We start from the raw sequence: 22,637 nt of genomic DNA on the forward strand, positions 1-22,637 counted from the left end.
TCCACTCTTCATCAACGGCACAGCGGTGGAGATGGTAAGCAGCACCAAGTTCCTGGGGGTGCAGATAACTGACAATATAACCTGGTCCCTACACACCGGAGCTCTTGTAAAAAGAGCTCAGCAGCGCATGCACTTTTTGCGTCAGATGAAAAGAGCACAGCTCCCTCCCCCCATTCTCACCACATTCTACAGAGGCACTATAGAGAGCCTACTGACCAATTGCATCTCTGTCTGGACTGGAGCCTGTAATGCATCAGACTGGAAGTCTCTCCAGAGAGTGGTGAAGACGGCGGAATAGATCATCAGGACTCCTCTTCCTTCTATCCAGGAGATCGCAAAAAGCCGCTGCCTGACCAGAGCTCAGAAAATCTGGAGAGACTCCTCCCACCCCCACCAAGGACTGTTTTCACTGCTGGACTCTAGAAAGAGTCTACTACAGCCTCTGTAGCAGAACCTCCAGGTTCTGTAACAGCTTCTTCCCTCAGGCCGTAAGACTCTTGAACGCATCATAATAATCCCCTCAATTCCCCCCAAAAATGGATGAACTCGCTGGAATATAAAGACAATATAACATACATCCATAAATGTAGATGCATATGCAAAAGTGCAATATATTTATCTTTACAGTAATCTATTTATTTATATCTGCACCTTATTGCTTTTTTATCCTGCACTGCCAACCAGCTAATGCAACGAAATTTTGTTCTTATCTGTACTGTAAAGTTCAAATTTGAACGACAATAAAAAGTAAGTCTAAGTCTAAGACCCACAAACACTGGCTGAGTAACAACAATATGAACGTTGCATGGAAATTTCTCTGCCAATTTCTGCATCCCACAGGGATTCTTCTTTTGTGTTTCTGCACCTGCACTTCCCACACAAGGTTGCAACATTGTTTGTCAACACTGTCTGCGCTCATTTTGTCGCACATTTGACCCTCTGATGTTCTGTGTACCTACACTCTGTCCTCCGCGTCTAGGCCTGCTTTGTGTGTGTGTGTGTGCGTGTGTGTGTGCGTGTGTGTGTGTGTGTGTGTGTGTGTGTGTGTGTGTGTGTGTGTGTGTGTGTGTGGGGGCGAGTGTGTGTGTGTGTGTGTGTGTGTGTGTGTGTGTGTGTGTGTGTGTGTGTGTGTGTGTGTGTGTGTGTGTGTGTGTGGGCGAGTGTGTGTGTGTGTGTGTGTGTGTGTGTGTGTGTGTGTGTGTGTGTGTGCGAGTGTGTGTGTGTGCGAGTGTGCGAGTGTGTGTGTGTGTGTGTGTGTGGGCGAGTGTGCGTGTGTGTGTGTGTGTGTGTGTGTGGGCGAGTGTGCGTGTGTGTGTGTGTGTGTGTGTGTGTGTGTGTGTGTGTGTGTGTGTGTGTGTGCGAGTGTGTGTGTGTGTGTGTGTGTGTGTGTGTGTGTGTGTGTGTGTGTGTGTGTGTGTGTGTGTGTGTGTGTGTGTGTGTGGGCGAGTGTGTGTGTGTGTGTGTGTGTGTGTGTGTGTGTGTGTGTGTGTGTGTGTGTGTGTGTGTGTGTGGTACACAGAACATCAATTTCCACACTTCTATTAGCCCCGGGTCCAGTGGACCCCGGACATCTTATATGTAATAGAAATGTGTAGGGGGGTGTATGGTGTGTGTTCATTAAATATGTATTCTGATATATGTTCTTCACAGAAAATGAGCCAAAGCCAGTGAGTCTCAGTTTGAAAAATTAATTAATTGTATCATTTTTCTTTTAATAAAAATCGAAAACGGGTTCCACAGACCCGAACACCACACAAGGGTTAAAAACCAATTATTTAAACCTTCCCGTACTGACCCCGCATTCATGACTTGGCACGATCATGGTATCACCACTGTGAAAGACCTCTATGCAGACGGAGTGTTCTCGTCCTTCACTGAACTCTCTTCCAAATATGATTTGCCGTACTCTCACCTTTTTCGTTTTTTTCAAGCGAGGGACTTTGTAAAGAAGCAGTTCCCGCACATTCCAAATCGTCCTCCGGAAACTCTTATAGATACATAGTTATCTTTGAGCCCTTATCATAAAAAATGTATCTCCGTGTTATACACCTCCTTAAGTTCAGTTGCTCCAAACTCTCTATCAGTGATAAGAGCCTCACGGGAGAGCGATCTTAATACCAACATCAACACTGGGAATCTGCCCTGAAACTGGTTCACTCCTCCTCAATATGAGTCTCATCCAATGAAAAGTAATCCATAAAATTCACTACACTAATTCAAAACTATCCAAAATCTACCCCACTGTTAGCAATACCTGCAATAGATGCAAACAATCTCCGGCTGATCATGTCCATATGTTCTGGTCCTGCTCTAAATGATGTTCCTTTTGGGAGGAAATTTTTGACACAATCGGAAAAGCATACGGTCAAAACTTTCCCCCCAACCCATTATCAGCCATTTTTGGCGTATGCCCCGATAATATATGCCGGTACCACTAAAACGCGCTGTTGCTTTTACGACCTTACTGGCCAGGCGATTGATCTTGTTTAATTGGAAGCTGGCTCGTACCCCATCACACGGCCGTTGGATTAGAGAGGTTCTCTACAATCTAAAACTGGAAAAACTTAGGGTTTCGCTAAAAGGCTCGGCTCAAGCGTTTGAAAGCTCATGGAGTCCTTTCTTGCTGTATGTCAACTCTCTTGACTTATGCCCAGACGCAGATGAGGAATAATCTCCCTTTTATTTATTATTATTATTTTATTGTAATTTCATTTAATTTTTTTTTTTTTTCCCTTTCTCTCCTTTCAGCCTGTTTGTCTGTCTCTGGCGCCGTGTGTATGTGTGTGTGTGTGTGTGTGTGTGTGTGTGTGTGTGTGTGTGTGTGTGTGTGTGAGTGTGTGTGTGTGTGTGTGTGTGTGTGTGGGCGAGTGTGTGTGTGTGTGTGTGAGAATGTTTCTGTCTTTGTCGTCTTACTTGTTATATGATTGTGCCATATGTCCCTTGTTGATGTGACCTGAGCGGGGTGGTTGGGGGGTTTGGGCTTTAAGGGAAAGGGTGTGAATAATTTTCTGACTTTAAGATTGTACTGTTTCCACTTGCACTTTTTCTGTCTGTTTGAAAATGCCAATAAAAAAAGTTGGATTAATAAATATGACCCAATCCAAACAACTTTTCCCACTCACGGTGCAAATGAACTACAACCAACAAATAAAGTCAAGGTCGCACATAACACACCTCATGCTCATTGAACTTTGTGGAAATTATAAAACAATTATATATAAAATTTAAAATTACACATATATAAATCTCTTACAGTGCATGATGGGTAATATATTCAAAACCCACTCTCCAGCCTCCATGTTTGGTGCACTTTAGCTGCTTGATATTTTTTTGCTTGTTTACAAAACTTTAAGGAAGTTGTCAGGAAAGTAACATTTACATATAACAGTGTATTGGCGATTACCCTTGAAAATATGGTTTTACCGCAGATTGCACTATATTTTTACATGTTTGGCAAACTTGCCTCTTCAATTTGGAAAATGCAGGTTGACTTAGACCAGAAACTCATCTTCCCGCCTGAGATCATTACAACGAGCTTCAGGCCGGACCTGGTCTTGTGGTCAACCTCCCAGAAGACTGTGTTCATTGTTAAATTAACTGTGCCATGGGAAGCAGCAGTTGGTGAAGCATATGAGTGCAAATAACTGAGGTATTCGGACATAGCAGCCGAGGCAGAGCAGCGTGGCTGTCGTGCCCGAGTGCTTCCAGTTGAAGTCGGGTGCAGAGGCTTCGTTGCCACATCCACAACCAAGCTTCTAAAAGGAATGGGAGTGAGAGGTCAGGGCTTCCGGTGGGCTGTCGGATGCTGCCGAACGAAGTAGCAGATGGATATGGTTCAAGAGAAAGGACCCCAACTGGGCTGCAAAATGACATTGAGGGGTAAAGGCAGAGGGGGGCACACCTGGGACGCCAGATGTTGTCGTTGAGCCCTCCGGAGGTGTCATGGGCCTATCAACGAAACACCAATGAAGGGGGGTGCCCACCTGAAGACCCCAGTGACGCTTTTGCCCCTATGCTGATGAAAACGCATGATTATTGCACAGGTATGACTTAGGCTGCCCGAATGGCCACTCTGAAATGTGCAGTTTTGCTTTATTGGAATCTGGGAGGGTCAGAAAAGCAGTCAGTGTCTGGTGTGACCACCATTGCCTCACGCAGTGCAACACATCTCCTTCGCATAGAGTTGATCGGGTTGTTGATTGTGGCCTGTGGAATGTTGGTCCACTCCTCTTCAATGTCTGTGCGAAATTGCTGGATATTGGCAGGAACTGGAACACGCTGTCGTATACCCTGATCCACAGCATCCCAAACATGCTCAATGTGTGACATGTCCGTTGAGTTTGGTGGCCATGCAAGAACTGAGATGTTTTCAGCTTCCAGGAATTGTGTACAGATTCTTGCAACATGGAGCAGTGCATTGTCATGCTGCAACATGAGGTGATGGTCTCGGGTGAATGGCACAAGGATCTTGTCACGGTACCGCTGTGCATTTAAAATGCCATCAATAAAATGCACTTGCGTTTGCTGTCCATAACATAATCCCACCTCCACCATGGGCCACTCGATTCACAACGTTGACATCAGCAAACCACTGTCCCACACGATGCCACACACGCTGTCTGCCATCTGCCCTGATCAGTGAAAACCGGGATTCATCTGGGAAGAGAACACCTCTCCAACGTGCCAGACGTCATCGAATGTGAGCATTTGCACACTCAATTTGGTTATGACGACGAACTGCAGTCAGGTCGAGACACAGATGAGAACGACAAGCATGCAGATGAGCTTTTTCTGAGACGGTTTCTCATGGTTTGTGCAGAAATGATCTGGTTATGCAAACCAATAGTTGCAGCAGCGGTCCAGGTGGCTGGTCTCAGATGATCACGAAGATGCACCTGCTGGATGTGGAGGTCCTGGGCTGGTGTGGTTTCAGGTGGTCTGCAGTTGTGAGGCCAGTTGAATGTACTGCCCAATTCTCTAAAACCCCTTTGGTGACGGCTTATGGTCGAGAAATGAACATTCAATTAACGGGCAACAGCTCTGGTGGACATTCCTGCAGTCAGCATGCTAACTGCAAATTCTGTGGCATTGTGATAAAACTGCACATTTCAGTATATTTAGCACATTTGGAATGTCCGTGCAAACTGGCAGAGTTACGCACAAATGGCTGTGAGAAAAGAGGATATCCTGCAATGGCAGACGGTTAAAATCCATCTGTGTGCGTGTCGATATGTTTGGACCATGAGAAATACAAAACCCAAAACCAGTGAAGTTGGCACGTTGTGTAAATCGTGAATAAAAACAGAATACAATGATTTGCAAATCCTTTTCAACCTATGTTCAATTTAATACACTGCAAAGACAAGATATTTAACGTTCAAACTGGTAAACTTTGTTATTTTGTGCAATCATTAGCTCATTTGAAATTTGATGCCTGCAGCATGTTTCAAAAAAGCTGGCACAAGTGGCAAAAAAGACTGAGAAAGTTGAGGAATGCTCATCAAACCCTTATTTGGAACATCCTACAGGTGAACAGGCTAATTGGGAACAGGTTGGTGCCATGCTTCCATGAAATGCTCCGTCATTCACAAACAAGGATGGAGCAAGGGTCACCAATTTGTGAACAAATGCATGAGCAAATTGTCGAACAGTTTAAGAACATTTCTCAACCAGCTATTGCAAGGAATTTAGGGATTTCACCATTTACAGTTTGTAATATCATCAAAAGGTTCAGAGAATCTGGATAAATCACTGCACGTAAACGGCAAGGCCGAAAACCAATATTGAATGCCCGTGATCTTTGATCCCTCAGGCGGTACTGCATCAAAAACTGACATCAGTGTGTAAAGGATATCACCACATGGGCTCAGGAACACTTCAGAAAACCACTGTCAGTAACTACAGTTTGTCGCTGCATCTGTAAGTGCAAATTAAAACTCTACTATGCAAAGCGAAAGTCATTTATCGACAACACCCAGAAACTCTACCGACTTCGCTGGGCCCGAGCTCATCTAAGATTGACTGATGCAAAGTGTAAAAGTGTTCTGTGGTCTGACGAGTCTATGCCGCAATCCCATTGTATCGCTGCTTTATTTGCTACTTTATGGAGCTGTTTGGAGCTAGCAGACACCAAAATGAATTTAGTTGATTGGTTTTGTCTGCTAGCATTTTTTAAATAGTGTTTGTTTTTTAATGGGGGATACACTATTGTTATAATTACTTCTTATTCAGGTAGATTATTAATTATTAATATATTTTCTATTAAAAAAACCTCTTGCAACATGCATGTTCTTACATCTGGACCATTAAGTGCACCATCACAGAGCGCAGAAATAGGTTCTGTTGTCTATAACATGCTTCCATGTTGCAGAGAAAAGGTGGTGCAGAATATAGTTGTGTGTTTACACAGGTTAAATCAGAATCAGAATCACAATAGTTTTATTGCCATTGTTTGAGAACGGGTTCACAAACTAGGAATTTTTCTTGGTGCAATCGTGTAACATAAAACACATAACACATATTTGGTAATACAAAGAGCTGTAACTGAGCTATCAGATCATCTTATAGACTTAGAAGGAATTCAAGGAGCTACTGTTAGGAGTTATTGTTCATTTGCCTGATGGCCGAGGGGAAAAAACTGTTCAGGTGGCGGGAGGTGTGGGTCTGGATGGACCGTAGTCCCCTGCCTGAGGGGAGAGGGGAGAATAGTTTGTGTCCAGGGTGAGAAGAGTCAGCTGTGATCCGACCCACACGCCTCCTGGTCCTGGAGGGATGGGAGCCTGCAGCCAATCACCTTCTCAGCAGCACGTACGATGCGCTGCAGTCTATGCTTATCCTGGACTGTGGCGCCGGGGTACCACACTGTGATGGAGGAGGTCAGGATGGACCTTATTATGGCTGAGTAAAACTGCACCAACATCTCTGTCGGCACCTTAAGTTTCCTTAGCTGCTGTAGGAAGTACATCCTCTGCTGCGCCTTCTTGATGAGGGAGCTGATGGTCGGCTCCCACTTGAGGTCTTGGGTGATGGTGGTGCCCAAGAAACGGAATGAGTCCACAATGGGGACAGGGGTGGAAGAGTCAATCAGGGTGAGGGGGGATGGTGGGGCTGTGACATTCCTGAAGTCCATGATCATCTCCACTGTTTTCTGGGCATTCAGCTCCAGGTTGTTGAGGCTGCACCAGGACATTCATGTGCAGCAAATGACTGTCTCCATGGTGACAGCCTTTAGTACATGCAGAAAAACTAATTTAAATATTGCGGTCTCCACCGCTTCTTATTATTTGCACACACAGTCTTAGTAGATCACCCGCAACATGCACAGTGATATTATTCACTATTTTATAATTCCCACGCGCTATTTAGAACATGTTATTAGGGATCTAAGTTAGTAGCTCAGGCTCTTTATGCATTATAAGTAATCATACTTAATCATAGTAATATTTAATTAAAGACATGTGGTCATGTAACAAGCTGAATCCTCTATGCTGGCCCGACATACTGTACAGGCTGCATTTAAATTATTTGAATAATGATGCTAAGCTTAGTAATGCCTCATTTATCTCATTTCAAAGGTCTGTATGGAAGATAAAAAAAAAAACATGTGATGCTCCATGTAAATCATTAATGACACTACATTATTCTTTCAGCTATAAAAAAAATATTGGACATTATACTGAGACCAATTTATGAGCCATCTAAGCTCTCCTTCAAATGAACTGTTGCTGTCATTATAGGAGAGTGAGTTGACCAAGAAAAGAAAAGAATGTGAAAGTCTTGAGCATGAAGTAAAGAAGCGGCAGAAGAAATGTCTGGATTTGGTAAGTGCCCCCCCTTACTCCAATTGTCCCATGTCTGAAAGTTGTCCACTCCTAACATGTACTCATTTTAAAGCTATGTGGAAATTGCTTTATTTGAAATGTTTCGGGGTTCCATGACAGGAGAGCCGGCTTGAGGATGAGCAGGCCAAAAATGCGCAACTAAAGGAGGAGGCAGATCTCTTCAGGAGGAAGACACAGCTGCTCAAACAGGTTAATGTCCCAACAGCTTGTTGAACTCAGTCAAAAGACTATGCTTACTATCACCTTAGTTTATTCTGGGCCATAGCTGCCAGCACCCTTATTGGGTTATTTCACCGACCACCACGGTTAAGCAACATATATGTTTGGAAAAAATTTGATGTTGGCCTAACGCAATAAAAATGATGAACAGTAAAACGAACGGGAACCTTTCATGTTGTATCTCAGATTCGAGTTGAGAATGATGAGCTGAGGGAAGAACTCTCTAAAGTGACCGCTCAACACAATTACGTTCTCGAGGAGAACCAGCGACTCCGTGCCAAACTGGAGAACCTAGAGCAGGTCCTAAAGGTACATCAGGAGTCACACGTTTAGTTTTACAACATAAACTACAACTTTCACCACCCTTGTTTACCTTTATGAGCAGCGTATGCGAGACGTCGCTGAGCGAAGGCAGCAGTTGGAACTGGAACATGAGCAGGCTCTGGCTATCCTTAAGTTCAAGCAGGATGAAATCAAGCGCTTACAACGAGTAAGAACTGTGCACAATACATTTTGACACCTGTCTGTGTCTGTGAAATGTTTTCTTAGCAGGAGGCAACCTATGGGCACTAAAAGAGGCACCATAATTCTGATAGAACAACACAAGAAAAATAACTGTTTTGTATTAAACTTAATTAATTGTTTTGACTTTTTTCCTAATTTTTAGGCTCAGTTATTTGCCAGGAGGGAACATGAAGGGGTGGTTCAGATGCTGGAGGTAAGTTTAAATTAATTTAGTGAGAAATTTAACAAATTAGATATACAATGTGATGTATTACAATACCTTGCTATCCGGGGCAGTATTGTCACATAGTGCAGTCATACAGTATATATTAATTCAAGCCCATAATATCATGCGAGACTTTCTGTGTGCACACAGTGCAGTAGCCTCAATATTAACAGATGTACTGTATGTTTACATGCTAGACCAGGGGTGTCTAACTTACGGCCCGGCGCCCGAACAGGTTTCATCTGGCCCGCAGCCCACAAGATGAGTTTGCTAAGCATAAAAATGAGCTGCAATTTTTTTTAGTGAAAGAATCTGCTGTTTTAAATGTGTCCACTGGATGTCGCAAAAGCAATTTCAGTGTAAGTCACATCACACTGTTTAAAGATGACGTGTCAGCTGACTTTAAGTGTCCTCTTGATTGGCTGCCGCTATTCCAATCAGCGTAGGTGCAAGCAATCAGCTGCTCCTGTTGTGGCTGGCGGTAGACTAATGCTGTGGCGACACACAATACCTTTTTTATTGTAAATTATCCACTCAACAAATAAAATAACGAAACGGCAAGATGCAAAGACTTAAGTCAACATGACCATCATCTTTGTAGTTAGAATTCCGTGCAGCTTTCGCAATTTGTTGGCGGTGCACTCTGAAGTCCATTGTAAAAATGTGTGTGTCTACATTTGTTGTTTGTTCTATTTTATTTTATGCTTCAATCTACTATGTTCACATTGGTTACGTTTGTAGTTGTTACCTTTAATTTGGCTATTATGGTGTCATATCGACAATTGTTTTGATTATGTTATGATTTTAATATTTGAATGATGATAAATGAATGTGTGGATGTCACCAATGTGGCGGTTTGAGGAAACACTTTGGTTGCTTTTCCAAACATGTCTTAAATGGTGAACTGCCAACATGAGAATGCTAAACAGTGCTTAAAGTGTTTTGGCTTTTTAAATACACCGAGACAAAGTCGAAGTTTATTTTGTTCTTCATGGTGTTTTGAAACTGCACCCATTTTTTCCTCAAAATGTTCAACTAACTTAAAGTGTTTGGCAAGAGGATTATTTGTAATGTGTACATTTTCAGAATGTGCTTGTTCTATTTTTGGCCGAAGCAAGACAAAGAAAACAGTTTAGAAGTTGTCTTTATTTTTGGATTATTATGCCATTATTTTACCAGTCTGGCCCAGTTGGAATACATTTTCCTCCATGCCGCCCCTGAGCTAAAAGGAGTTTGACACCCCTGTGCTTAGACCATAATACCAAGATGACTACTGGCTTTTAACAACATAAAAAACACATTAAAAACAAGTTCTTTGCTCAATTCAATTTGTAGGTTAATTGTGTATTTTGTTGTAGGAGTTGACCCAGATTGTGTTGCAGACGGAGCTGGTAGAGTATAGCTGCCCCTGTTGTAATAATGCTTTCTTCCACTTTTCTATGTTTCTTGTGCATTATATCCCTTTCAAAAGCATCTCAAGCCCAGTTCTCTGAAAAGACGAGTTGAAGTGAAGTTTCATATTTGCGGTCCTCTTGCTTGGACTATTTTTGACAGATTTAAACAATTATATGAAGTTCAAAAGGCCACTCTGGACAAATTCTGGTCATACTGACTTTTGACAGCATTTTCTTGCTGACCAGACCTTAATCTGCTTTTTCCTACTACCTGATTGATGATTTTTGTTTCAGAAAAATGTATTTGTATCTGAATGTATTTGTTCTTTTTGTTAAATCTGTGCTAACCAGAGTACACTGGACTGCATGCAGGTACTGTTGACCTTTGGGCTATTTACTGTATTCCCATCAACCACATTAGTCATCTTTCCACACAAAATCCACCCTGACCTCTGTAGGTAGAAACAACCTCAAATACCCCAATTATCTTTATTATCTTTCAGCTTTTGGAAATTGACATACCTTTATCGTGTGTTAGTTTAAATAGCTGCTGAAATAATTATCTTCCCATAATCCTGTATGTAACAATTTAGGCCTATATTTTGTGTGTTAGTGAACTGAGACTATGGATGGGTACTGTTCACATTTGAACCGATATGGTACCAATTCCTAGTACCTGGGAATCGATACCGGTACTCAACGGTACCCAACCTCTGTGTGTGTTAATAAATATCAAACTGCTTTTGCTGGTAAAATCTTTCATTTAAATTGCAACATTTAAAAATTAGCTGATTTTGATAACTGCTGTCCAGTTGTTATACCTTGTTTCTTGTTGTACTATTACATTTCTGAGTCGATAATTTTCAAGTATGACAATAAATTGCAATTAGTTTTTTTTTTTTAAATTATTTATTTATTTATTTTATATAAAAATAAATTGCAATTAGAGTTGCAAGTCCAAGATGTTTGATGGCAGTAGTGTATATTTTATGGTGTTTTGCCGAGTCAGTTCAGTCTTTGCTGAATCTGGTCTTTTGTTGTGAAGTGAAGTGAAGTGAATTACATTTATATAGCGCTTTTTCTCAAGTGACTCAAAGCGCTTTACATAGTGAAACCCAATATCTAAGTTACATTCAAACCAGTGTGGGTGGCACTGGGAGCAGGTGGGTAAAGTGTCTTGCCCAAGGACACAACGGCAGTGACTAGGATGGCGGAAGCGGGGATCGAACCTGCAACCCTCAAGTTGCTGGCACGGCCGCTCTACCAACCGAGCTATACCGCCCCTTGTGCCCTGCAAAGTATTAAGTATTGTACTTATAATGTACCAGCTGTTTAATTGTTACTTGCATCTTAGTTGTAGTTTTCATTAACAAATTTGGAGGTGTTAAAATTGCCGTGTAAAATCGCTAATGCTATCAGTAGCATGTCAATAGCAAAGCCAATGTATATTAGCATCAGGTTGGCACATTTTTGTAAAAGTGGAGCCTTACTTTCTTTACGTTGGAGCTTTTTTGAGTCAATTTCTTTATTGGCATTGAAAATTGCAACATCGCTTAGAGGTAGTTTGGCTGACTCCACTCTTAGTAATGCTGGAGTGATTGCCAAGTGCCAAAGTATGAAGAAGAAGTCGGCAATTGGGCATGAGGTCACACGGGACACAGGTATGGCACTATGGCACCTTTGGATTTTGGATTTATGTCAATCGGTGCTCGGTAGGACCGGCGGGATTCAGTCTGTGCAAAAAAAAAGGTACTAGATACAGTACCCATCCCTAACTGAGACATTTAAATAACAGTCCTTGTTGTCCTTTTTTTATCTTTGGTGGAGTTATGCTATTATGTCATATTACTTAATAGGTTGTTACAGTGTGTTAACAACAATGTGGAAAGAGAAAAAAGTATACACAATTTGAATGTGTTGATTTTGTAAATGTACCAGCTTACAAAGGTATGGACAGAATTCGTGTGGAAGGCTTATTGTAACATTATCGAGCCATCTATTTTCTACCGATTGTCCCTCTCGGGGTCGCGATGGAGAATAAAAGTAATGAATTATTAGTATCTGATCCCCTAACATAGCGTTATTTAGTCGTGGTGTAAACGTGAGAGTTGTTTTTTTTTTTGAGGAGGAGGACAGATTTGGGTGAGAAAAACAGCCTCAAAGCAAAATGCTTTCATGTTTGACAGTAGGGGTGGTTTTGGGATCATGGTCAACAATCTCTGCCTCCAAACATCAGTCAAGTTAATGCCAAAGAGATCAATTATCTCAAAACATTCATTCAGATTTTCATCTAGCAAACTTGAGAAAACAGCAGAAATAACTTTGGAAGCTTCTTTAAACGGAACAATACAACGAGAGTCTTAAAGTAATGATAATAATAATAATTTAAAAAGTATGACTGCTTTGAAATGTATCTACATGGCCCTGAATGTGGACATGTGCGTACTGACACAAAAGAAATTAGCCCAAATAATCGCGATTGCAATTCAATCACTAGTGAGTAGTAAAGGCCCTCATTTGTTAAGGGGAGCCGTGGGAGATTGAGAATGATTTATGACCATTGAGTGGGCGTGGCCTAAATGGACCACTCATAAGGGGGATAGTGGGGGATGATGTCACACCCAGTGGGTGCGGCCTAAATGCGTCACTCATTAAGGAGGAGGAATGGCTGAATTAATACTAGAATCATATCATATCATATTCGGTCGCCGATTTTTTTGGATTTATGCTGTTTATCCGGATTCTTATTCTTTGCACTTTGTGGTGCCTATTTCAAATCTCGTTCCATTTTAGGAAAACCGTAACCTAGAGTAGTTTTGGATTTACCATCGAAAAAGTAACTCCATTGTGTCATTTAAAGGCCTACTGAAATGAAATGTTCTTATTTAAACTGGGATAGCAGATCCCTTCTATGTGTCATATTGGATCATTTCGCGATATTGCCATATTTTTGCTGAAAGGATTTAGTAGAGAACATCGACGATAAAGTTTTGGTCGCTGATAAAAAAGCCTTGCCTGTACCGGAAGTTGCGTGACGTCACAGGTTGAAGTGCTCCTCACATTTGCACATTGTTTACACCAGCAGCGAGAGCGATTCGGACCGAGAAAGTGACGGTTACCCCATTAATTTCAGCCAGGATGAAAGATTCGTGGATGAGGAACGTGAGAGTGAAGGATTACTGCAGGACGTATCTTTTTTCGCTCTGACCGTAACTTAGGTACAAGGGCTCATTGGATTCCACACTCTCTCCTTTTTCTATTGTGGATCACGGATTTGTATTTCAAACCACCTTGGATACTATATCCTCTTGAAAATGAGAGTTGAAAACACGAAATGGACATTCACAGTGACTTTTATCTCCACGACAATACATCGGCGAAGCACTTTAGCTACGGAGCTAACATGATAAAGGCCTACTGAAACCCACTACTACCGACCACGCAGTCTGATAATTTATACATCAATGATGAAATCTTAACATTATAACACATGCCAATACGGCCGGGTTAACTTATAAAGTGACATTTTAAATTTGCCGCGAAACTTCCGGTTCGAAACGCCTCTGAGGATGACGTATGCGCGTGACGTAGCCCGGCGAACACGGGTATGCCTTCCACATTGAAGCCAATACGAAAAAGCTCTGTTTTCATTTCATAATTCCACAGTATTCTGGACATCTGTGTTCGTGAATCTGTTGCAATCATGTTCATTGCATTATGGAGAAGGAAGCTGAGCAAGCAAAGAAGAAAGTTGTCGGTGCAAAATGGACGTATTTTTCGAACGTAGTCAGCAACAACAGTACACAGCCGGCGCTTCTTTGTTTACATTCCCGAAAGATGCAGTCAAGATGGAAGAACTCGGATAACAGAGACTCTAACCAGGAGGACTTTTGACTTCGATACACAGACGCCTGTAGAGAACTGGGACAACACAGACTCTTACCAGGATTACTTTGATTTGGATGACAAAGACGCAGACGTGCTACTCTGAGTATGCAGCTTTGGCTTCTAAACATTTGATCGCTTGACCGTATGTGCGCAACTTTTTTTTGCGTATGTACGTAACTTTTTTAAAATATATAAGCTTTATGAACCTTGGGTTAGGTGAACGGTCTTTTGGGCTGAGTGATTGTGTGTGTTGATCAGGTGTTTGAATTGTATTGGCGTGTTCTATGGAGCTAGGAGCTAGCATAGGAGCTAGCATAGGAGCTAGGAGCTAGCATAACAAACACGCAGGTGTTTTTATGCAGGATTAATTTGTGGCATATTAAATATAAGCCTGGTTGTGTTGTGGCTAATAGAGTATATATATGTCTTGTGTTTATTTACTGTTGTAGTCATTCCCAGCTGAATATCAGGTACCGTGAGTATGCAGCCTTGGCTGCGAAACATTTGATAGCTTGACCGTATGTGCGCGTCACGTACGTAACTTTTTAAAAATATATAAGCTTTATGAACCTTGGGTTAGGTGAACGGTCTTTTGGGCTGAGTGATTGTGTGTGTTGATCAGGTGTTTGAATTGTATTGGCGTGTTCTATGGAGCTAGGAGCTAGCAGAGGAGCTAGTAGCTAGCAGAGGAGCTAGGAGCTAGCGTAACAAACACGCAGGTGTTTTTATGCAGGATTAATTTGTGGCATATTAAATATAAGCCTGGTTGTGTTGTGGCTAATAGAGTATATATATGTCTTGTGTTTATTTACTGTTGTAGTCATTCCCAGCTGAATATCAGGTACCGTGAGTATGCAGCCTTGGCTGCTAAACATTTGATAGCTTGACCGTGTGTGCGCGTCACGTACGTAACTTTTTTTAAATATATAAGCTTTATGAACCTTGGGTTAGGTGAACGGTCTTTTGGGCTGAGTGATTGTGTGTGTTGATCAGGTGTTTGAATTGTATTGGCGTGTTCTATGGAGCTAGGAGCTAGCAGAGGAGCTAGGAGCTAGCGTAACAAACACGCAGATGTTTTTATGCAGGATTAATTTGTGGCATATTAAATATAAGCCTGGTTGTGTTGTGGCTAATAGAGTATATATATGTCTAGTGTTTATTTACTGTTGTAGTCATTCCCAGCTGAATATCAGGTCACCCCCGGCTCTCACAGCATCTTCCCTATCTGAATAGCTTCAACTCCCCACTAGTCCTTCACTTGCACTTTACTCATCCACAAATCTTTCATCCTCGCTCAAATTAATGGGGAAATTGTCGCTTTCTCGGTCCGAATCTCTCTCACTTCATGCGGCCATCATTGTAAACCAGGGGTGGGCAATTAATTTTCACCGGGGGCTGCATAAGCAACCCGAGCACTGCTGGAGGGCCACACGACAATATTTCAATTAAATTTTGCTCAATATTATTTTTGATATACCGTAAGATAAATAATAATGATGATAATAATAATAATAATTTAATTTAACCTAACTTAACTTTATACAAAAGCAGATTGCTTTTGATGGTCACTTTATCCTGCATTATCCAACATTTTTCCCCATCAGATTTGGACAACCACCTGTTGTTAAAAATAGTTTTTAATCATATTTATTTTATATTGTTTTTTATATTGGTTTTATATGTAATTGTTTTTTCTTTTTATTCAGTCATTGGTGGAGCTAAGGATAATATTTGAATATTGTTTTTAATATTATTGTGCAGCACTTTGGAAACATTTTGTTGTTTAAATGTGCTATATAAATAAAGTGGATTGGATTGTCACACCTGCCAGCTTGTCCCAACACCCATTTACCTCTGTGAACAAGTCATTACCTGTGGTTGTCTCTTTAATTGACTGCATCAGAGCTCTCATCCAAAGTTAGCGAAAAACAGTCCATGTCTCCGGGCATTATCAGCGCAACAAAGTCCAATAAGCACTCCTTAATAAACTCTCCGTCAGAAAACGCCTTACTTTTTCTGGCGCTTTTGTGAGAAATGACGAAACTTGTCCTGACGGCTGCATCTCTGGGGGTGTGAAATATGGCACAAAGTCCTTGTTGGGTTTGCAGTTTTACCATCAACGCATCAGCCTCCCTTGCGCGCGCTTCATCAGACACATTCCGGTATTTTCCCTCGTGTTTCTTCGTGTAGTGGCGATTAAAATGATATTTAAACACAGCAACCTGTGTACCACACATTAAGCACACGGCTTTACCATTAATTTATGTAAAGAAATACTTGGCAGTCCATGTCTTGTTGGAAACACGCCATTCCTCATCAACTTTTCTTTTTTTAGCGTCTCATCACTTGTCTCTATGCACCTTCACTCACAGGTTCCCCCCGGACATACGGCATAAATAACACATTTCAAAATAAAAGCAGCACAGTTGTATTGCGCGCACGACATAGATGTTTTTTAAACTTTATTTTGTAATTTGTAATTGCGCCGTTCAATTCACTCACAATCGCACACGCGCATACGTCCACACGGAAGTAATACAAATAACACTTTTCAAAACAAAAGCAGCACCGTTGTATTGCACACTCGACATAGATACTTTTTGAAATGTATTTTGTAATTTATGATTGGCCTCACGCGGGCCGGACAGGGATGCGCAAAGGGCCGGATGCGGCCCGCGGGCCGTACAATGCCCAGGTCTGTTGTAAACAATAGGGAACTTTGCGTATATGTTCAACTGACTACGTCACGCTACTTCCGGTAGGGGCAAGCCTTTTTTTTATCAGATACCAAAAGTTGCAATCTTTATCGTCGTTGTTCTATACTAAATCCTTTCAGCAAAAATATGCCAATATCGCGAAATGATCAAGTATGACACATAGAATAGATCTGCTATCCCCGTTTAAATTAAAAAAATTCATTTCAGTAGGCCTTTAAGGGAGCCAAGTTGATTGCTAATGAATAGATGTAAATTTAGTCAAAATTATTTTGGCTCTTTACTATTTGGCATTTTGCTGTATTTTCCTGTATATATAAGGACTTAACTTGCTGTTATGTTTAATTATATCAAAACAGCAGTGATGTCTAATCCACATAGTTTTTAATATTAATCAACACATTATTTTTACTTGGTTGTCATTACACTGTTTGAATATCGGGAGTTTTCCTCTATTTCTAATTATCATTTATATGTCTAATAGGATTGTACTGTATACCGGTACTAATAAAGTACCGCGGTACTTTACTAATCAATTGAAACGGTACTATACTACCTTTGAAAAATACCGGTACCATTTATGCCGCTGTGCAGCGGTGACTACAGAGCCGAAACACGATGTTGAGTGTGTCAAATTGCACAGACAAAGTGCACAAGAAGCAATAACATCGTGGAGGGGTAGAATGGCAAAAAACGTAATTATTACTGGTTAATAAAGGTGCGTGAAGCGCAATATGGATTTGGGCTTCAAAACTAACAATAAAGTTGACGATTTAAAAAGGGAGGCGTTGCGCTGCAAGTGTTGCTTTAAAACACACTTTGCCAAATGTGGTGATTAGTATTACCACCTTTGCTTCAAATTTAGGTAAACATTTAAATAATAAGCATCTAGATCTGCGCAAGAAAAAAGTCAAAAGAGTGACAGGTAGTAGACAATGTAGTTGTTACAACTTTCCTGCTGTTCGGCGCCAATGCATACCATATTCGAGGAGCACAGGGCAGACGTTCCCCTCCAGGGCCGATGTTTTCGTCGGGGGTAACACCCTTCACTTTACCTGGCAATGGGTCAGCTAAGTTCCGCTTTCGGATCAGACTGACAAGGCCGCGATAATTTGTGATAATCGCTTTACTATTAGTTTTGCAGGACACAACAGGAAAAGTTCATCACTCTACTTGCGCAGTGCACTCGTTCCCTCTCTCTCTCTTTACTCGCCCACTCACTCACTGACGTCACTCAGCCAACACATTGCATTCTCGCAAGCACATATGCTACTCAAAAGTAAACCAGCTCCTCGGTTGTGCACATGTAGATACGTAGACGCTCACACGGCTGCTTGGCTGGATGCCAAATATTAGCGGAGCTACAACCACCGATTTAGCGTCAACTTATGCAAGTGAAATGACTGAATTTCGTAACAAATTCCTACAATTTGTATTTTATCTTTAACAATGTTTTTGCCTGCGACATGGCTTATCTGTGTACTTGTATCCATAGTTTTGTTTTTAGTATTTACTAATAATTATAATTTTTGTTAAAGCACAGAGCAGGAGTGGCAACCATAAATCATGACGCATTTAATATAATGTCAATAAAGCTTTTTATTTTATTCTAACCTAATCCTTGATTATGGCAGACGATATATAATATGCAAAATTGAGTCCAAAAAGAAAAACCTGATGTGTTTAATGCTTTTTAATTTCTATTTTAACCTTCTAAAATTGTTCTTTAAGTGCAATAGAAAACATATGTTTAATGTATTGTAAGATAATCTGTTAAAATAAAGCCAATATTGATATTTTTTGTAGTTCCTTTTATATTGAAAAGTTGAAAAGTTTTGATATACATTTTGTTACCGGTACCAAATTATTGGTATTGGGACAACCCTATTGTCTAGTAATAAGTTGCATTAGAAGTGTATTCAGGCTAGATTTAAGGGTTAGGGTTAAACAACAGGCACTGTCTGAGGAAAATTGTTTATGTAAATGTGTGTGTGTGTTGACTCGTTCCTGGTGGCTAGCAACGCAGCTAAGGGGAGCAATCAATTATACCGCTAAATCACTTTAAAAATGCATTCAAAACCATCACCAATACTTCATTTATGTTCCATAACTTATATAATAACCAAACTGTAGCGACATTGTTATTGTAAGAGCGAACACTGAGGAACTATTTTTCTAGCGTAGTAACACATCGGCGTGCTACATTATTAGCTGTAAAAGCTAACTATGACAAGAGATAAGATAGCTTCTACATCAACACGTAATGTGTTTGAGTTTGTAATGCACAACACTGCGATAGGACACCAACCTGTACTGACTGAAAAACATGAACAATGATACAACAGTATCTATAAAATATTAGCTCACATTTAATGTTTTGTTTGTACACAGCGAGCCAGACAGCATATACACTGCAGTTGTAATAACATGCATGACGTGCTGCATGTATCATGATCAATATAAAGTGCGACTTATCTGATGTCTGTTTGGTCCAGCTGGCCAGGGATGTTTTTTTCCATTTAATTATGGGTAAGCAATCCATTTATGTAAAATAGTAAAGAGCCAAACTACTTTTGAAACTCACATCCACTTAGTAGCAATCAATCTGGCTCCATTATTCTTACGGTTTTCCTAAAATGCAATGGGACATTTACAATAGGTGCCACAAAGCAGAGGTGTGGACTCGAGTCACAAGACTTGGACTCGAGTCAGACTCGAGTCATGAATTTGATGACTTTAGACTCGACTTGACAAAATGTAAAGAGACTTGCAACTCGACTTAGACTTTAACATCAATGACTTGTGACTTCACTTGGACTTGAGCCTTTTGACTTGACATGACTTGCTACTTTCCCCAAAACCTAAAGCTTAAAAAGTTATTTGGGAGCGCTCCGTAGCTTTCATTTTGTACATGTCTGTCTATCAGCGTGTGTGCTGCGTGTCAGCGTGTGTGCTCTCAGTACAACAGCCAATCAAAATATATCTACATTGTTTTCATCACACAGCATTCAGCCAATCAAATTGCAGGACAACCAATGAACAAGAGTTGTCAAACAACGCGCCAGTGAGAGAGATTTATACCAAAGTTAGTTTCGTTCGGGTATAAAAACTACGACTTGGTCAACAAAAAAGGAATTGCCTTATGCAAATCACGCTGTTCGAATATTACAGACGGAGACGCAACAACTTCCAACTTCGTTCGACATTTGAAGTTGCACAAAGAAGGGTAAGTTTTGAATGTAAGATACCGTTTATTGGCTAAGTAACATGACTTTTATTTGCTGTGTAGTTAAATCAGTGAGGCTGTAAACTCACTGCTAACGTTATAACCATAGACATGTTTTAAGGGTACGCAGCATCGAGCGCTACTGCTTACTGGCGCAGACGAGACGCGGGGCCGCCATCTTGGAGTGGTGATCCGCTCCACTCAGTGCAATTCATTTGGCAGGAGCAATGAACTGTCAGCGCATTTAATTCATTTTACCTCACTGAATACCACTCATTTTCACACGCTTTTTTGTCATACGTGTAGCTATGATAACGGACACATGTTTTATTATTCATAGTTTGCTTAACAGTAATATAATATTCTTATATGCTATAAGTGACCAGACGTCCGAGATCAAAACCGGGAATATAATCCCAGAGAAGGGGGGAAAAAAAGGTCAGCTATTTTTTAAGTTGAAGAAACAATATAATTACGTTATATATACATGCGTATATCCTACATAAACAATGTATGAATACATTCGATATCTATATATCTTATAGACCGTATCTCTGTTGCTGCAGCAGCAGAGAGTTTATTCTGTCTTGACACTTTGTATTGATACTTTGTATTACATTCTTCCCTTAAATGATCATGTTTACAGTGATTGTTATATATGTATTTTTTATGTATGTCGCTTTGGATAAAAGCGTCTGCCAAATACTTAAACATATATAAACACCTGAAAGTCTTTATATCAGCTAAAACCACCAATCTGTTTCACTGGATTCAGAATAAAACCAAATGCTGTCTTACCCAACAATGTTAGTATTTGAATATTGTTACTTGAAGACTTATTCCTGGTTACAATTATACTGTTAAGAAAGTATTGTCTTATATTTTGCCTAAAATGAGAATGCATCATAATCAGTGGCGGCTGGTGAATTTTGTTTTAGGTGGGTCTGAAAGTTTGTAAAGCAAACCCCTGTAGGGTCGTCATCCTCCCCCCAGAAGATTTCTTTGTGATTTTCACATAAATATATTGAAGATCTTTGCTCCTTCTCAACTCTGTGGTAATGTTATTTTCATAAAATACAACCAATAGTACATTAATGTTAAATCTTACTTGTGAAAAGTAATCCCCCGATTCCTATTTTCAACAGTCCGCTCATTTGAGCAGGAAAACGCTGAACACCAGCCCGGCATCTTTGTTTTCTACCTGTCAACTGTCAGTTTAGGCTGCTCGCCGGCTCCTCATCACCACTTCAAGATGCAATATGCTCGCGTCACAGCAACCAATACTGCGTCTACTTATAAGATGTCTATGGTTATAACATAATTTCAAACACAGCAATATGTTGCGTCCACTGCAGTTTGCTACCTTATTCATACTTTTTATCAAGTGATTTTTTTAAGCAGGGTTGCATGAGGTACCTACACATAACGTTACGTTAGTCAATGTATCACACACAGTAACATAACGTTAGACGGCGGTCAGCAGCACCGCGTATTTTAGCCACCTACAAAAAGACAAACATAGTCAAATAAATGTCAGTTAAAATGTATACTATATTAAGAATATGTGTACATATTGCATAGGGCCCTGACATCTAAAAAGTACAACTCTGTTCATTGTTATGTTCATGTATTTGTTATGTTTTTCATGTGTACGCACACATAAACACACATACAGTATGAGATGAGATCAATGAGATAAGGTAAGAACAGAATAGAAACTGCTGTGGAACTAGTTACAATGCAATATGCCATGGAAATACAATGTTAACACTTTTGTACAAATAAGTACAGTTGCACTTGTTTTTGCAAATGTGTTTATTCTGTAAAGGAATGAGTTAAATGTTTAAAATTGTTTAAACTATTAAAATGACTGGTTAATAGTGCTATTATGAATTGCAATGTCAGTACTATTTTTTTCCCTGCTATTTCAAATGCACTTGTTTTAATAAATAAATACAGCGGTTTAAAAGCATACACAATCTGTGTAAAAATATTAGTCTGTGGTTAAAAGGACTTGAAAGGACTCGAAACTCAAAATGCAGGACTTGTGACTTGACTTGAGACTTTCCAGTCTTGACTTTGGACTTGACTCGGGACTTGCCTGTCTTGACTCGGGACTTGACTCGAGACTTGAGGGTAAAGACTTGAGACTTACTTGTGACTTGCAAAGCAATGACTTGGTCCCACCTCTGCCACAAAGTGCAAAGAAGATACATCTGGATAAACAGCTTAAACAGTAATTGCACACAGAGGATAACTGCCAATATTCAATGTAATGACACATATTAAACATAATGTGTTAAATACTTAAAATAATGTGTATTCGACTAAAAATAGATTTAAATTTTAAAAAATGTACATTTATATTTGTTTAAACATCCGGACTGAGGCATTGTGCATGTGTGTGCATGCGTGTCTGACAGTTGAGAGCACTAGCGAAAAGAGATGACACTAAGATTCAGGAACCAAGTTTAAGTAGTATTTATATTTGTGCATGTTCTGTGACTGCATGCCGGTAAAGTTAATGGCTAATAGTAGGTATACACAAATAATGTTTAAATTGTTTCATTTCAATAGTAGACAGATGCAAATAATGTTTACATTTTTTCATATAGTTAACAGAAG

The 22,637-nt window shown here is 40.3% G+C and overlaps 1 protein-coding gene and 1 long non-coding RNA gene across 5 annotated transcripts in view; one reads left to right on the forward strand and one right to left on the reverse strand.

Moving 5' to 3' along the window:
* LOC133650831 (peripheral-type benzodiazepine receptor-associated protein 1) overlaps positions 1-22,637 on the forward strand; it is a 207,047-nt gene that overhangs the window by 135,480 nt on the left and 48,930 nt on the right. For 2 of the 4 annotated variants that reach the window (XM_062048513.1, XM_062048514.1), the window contains exons 5-10: positions 7,737-7,820; positions 7,941-8,030; positions 8,247-8,369; positions 8,446-8,550; positions 8,728-8,778; positions 10,536-10,556. In XM_062048513.1, coding sequence (XP_061904497.1) covers positions 7,737-7,820; positions 7,941-8,030; positions 8,247-8,369; positions 8,446-8,550; positions 8,728-8,778; positions 10,536-10,556 — 474 coding nt within the window. The remainder of the gene's footprint in view (positions 1-7,736; positions 7,821-7,940; positions 8,031-8,246; positions 8,370-8,445; positions 8,551-8,727; positions 8,779-10,535; positions 10,557-22,637) is intronic. The other 2 variants (XM_062048512.1, XM_062048515.1) reach the window with 1 other exon arrangement.
* Positions 1-22,637, reverse strand: part of LOC133650834 (uncharacterized) — an 80,535-nt gene that overhangs the window by 5,900 nt on the left and 51,998 nt on the right. The window lies entirely within an intron of this gene.

This window comes from Entelurus aequoreus, linkage group LG05, assembly GCF_033978785.1.
Source record: "Entelurus aequoreus isolate RoL-2023_Sb linkage group LG05, RoL_Eaeq_v1.1, whole genome shotgun sequence".
In the NCBI taxonomy this organism is placed as follows: Eukaryota; Metazoa; Chordata; class Actinopteri; order Syngnathiformes; family Syngnathidae; genus Entelurus; species Entelurus aequoreus.